This window comes from Priapulus caudatus, unplaced genomic scaffold, assembly GCF_000485595.1.
Source record: "Priapulus caudatus unplaced genomic scaffold, Priapulus_caudatus-5.0.1 Scaffold2350, whole genome shotgun sequence".
Classification (NCBI taxonomy): domain Eukaryota; kingdom Metazoa; phylum Priapulida; class Priapulimorpha; order Priapulimorphida; family Priapulidae; genus Priapulus; species Priapulus caudatus.
In genome coordinates this window covers 13,111-15,056 of record NW_014579411.1, presented here as the reverse complement: position 1 = coordinate 15,056, position 1,946 = coordinate 13,111, and the positions used below count along the sequence as shown (strand labels likewise).

At 37.2% G+C, this 1,946-nt stretch overlaps 1 protein-coding gene across 1 annotated transcript in view; it reads right to left on the bottom strand.

Annotated features, from left to right (window-relative positions):
- Positions 1-651: 651 nt before the first annotated feature.
- Positions 652-1,946, bottom strand: part of LOC106818573 (large subunit GTPase 1 homolog) — a 12,534-nt gene continuing 11,239 nt past the window's right edge. Inside the window, exon 13 of the mRNA XM_014823270.1 lies at positions 652-1,510. Within this exon, the coding sequence (XP_014678756.1) occupies positions 1,337-1,510 (174 nt within the window). The 3' untranslated portion in view covers positions 652-1,336. The remainder of the gene's footprint in view (positions 1,511-1,946) is intronic.

Genomic DNA, 1,946 nt, shown 5'->3' with positions numbered 1-1,946 from the left:
TCTGCACATTCCTTCAAAGCTGCAATTCAATTTCAAACAGGCCATAAATAACTCTAACATCATTACAGCCCGGCGCAGACGACTTGCCAAACATAACCTTCGCGTTGTTAGACATGCGCGTTAATTGCTTGAACGACATCGTCTCAACGCGCTCGTTAGACGATGCGTTATGCTGTAACATTGCTTGTGTTAATTGCTTGTTAGACATGCGTTAATTGCTTGTTCGATAGGCATTAATTCCTTAATCGACATGCGTTAATTGCTTGTTCGACATGCATTAATTGCTTGTTCGACATGCGTTAATGCGTATTCACCTTTCACCAAACTTTCCACGGCTGGGTACTTTCACAATAACTAACTAATAACGGACAGCAGCCAATCATGAGTCATGTCATTTCCAGTTTTCTCGGTAAATATGAAAATATTAGAAAAATCCAGACGCACTATTTTGGTCCATATTGTGCTTAACATGTGGCAAAAATTTTGTATCCTCACTCTCTCTGGTAGTTGAGAAATATCCAAAATACCATTTTTACATACAAATTCAAAATTTGTGTGGTAACATAATTAGGTGTTGGAAGTTTCATGAAATTTTGTGGCTAGAGCATAGAGATATATCTCCTCCATAAATAAAACAAGTGATTGATTCGATTCATTCGCCAATAAACGTTTAATCTTCACTAGAGCAATAACCATGCAAAAGGTGGAGAGTATCCTTAACTATTATTACCTGCTAATTAAAGATGGCGATCAGACATGGTTGCGTCAACAGAAATTAATCAGAAAGGTCAGCAAATATTATACCTACATACAATACTATCAGGGGTTAATAACGACAAATTCGTCATGAATAGTATGTGTCAGAATATTGGCATTTCGATTCAGGGAACAGCAGTGTCATATTGGATGAAAACCAATGGGTGGCTACCGTAAAAATAGAAGTTGTTGCGAATGTTGAGGAAAACACCTGGCCAGGAATATTTGCTTAATTGGGTTTATAGATTATAATAATCAAGCAATTATAAGCTTGACAGACTTAATATGTAGCTATATTTTTACAAAAGTTTAGTGCAAAAATTGTGAAAGGACTCATTAGAAAACTCATTTAACCAAACATTAAGTAATGGAGACGATTTTTACAACATCACATAATATTAGAACTTGCTTTACCTTCACAAGGAAGAATAATAGTAGCGACGGTACATTGTAAATAGTGGAACATATGTGGCCAATCAACACACCATCCCCTCATCAACATATGTACAGCTACAATCTCACAGCCATTTATCCATCCACATCATCATCATCATCATCATCATCATCATCGACTGCACAGCTAAAGATCCGCATCCCGTTCACTGTAGACACGCCGCAACTTCTCCCGCCTGTTTCTGTTGTTGTGCCGTTTCCACGGTTTCGCATCTTCCGTCGACGCCGCCGCCGACGCCGCTGCCTCATGCTTGCTGACAGGTTTCGCCTTCTTACCCATAACGTGAACTGTGCTGGTATTCTGTCACGAAGAGAAACACACGTCTGTTACTCGGGCAAGACGACAGAAATTACACTAGAATTAGGTTACTGCTATGTATTAGTTCTTTAAATATTATTAGTAAATAATTATTAATATTAATATAGTTACTATAATTACTTATTGGTGTAAAAAAGAAGGATAGAAAAATAGTAAGTACTTTTAGTTAATTGCATGTAACATAAAGGTAGATATATTTATTATACCAACTATTATCAAATGACAATGCTCTGCCACACTCACCCAAAGTGGGTTAACTATAAATTATATAAAAAATAAAAATAACAATAGGGAATATAGGCAAGCCATGTCTATCGGAGAATTAACAGCCCGCACAAAATCAGCATCCAAACCTCAATTTCGTCCAGTACTAGACTAGCTAAATAATTCGTGTCGTGCCCAAATCACACTAACCTCC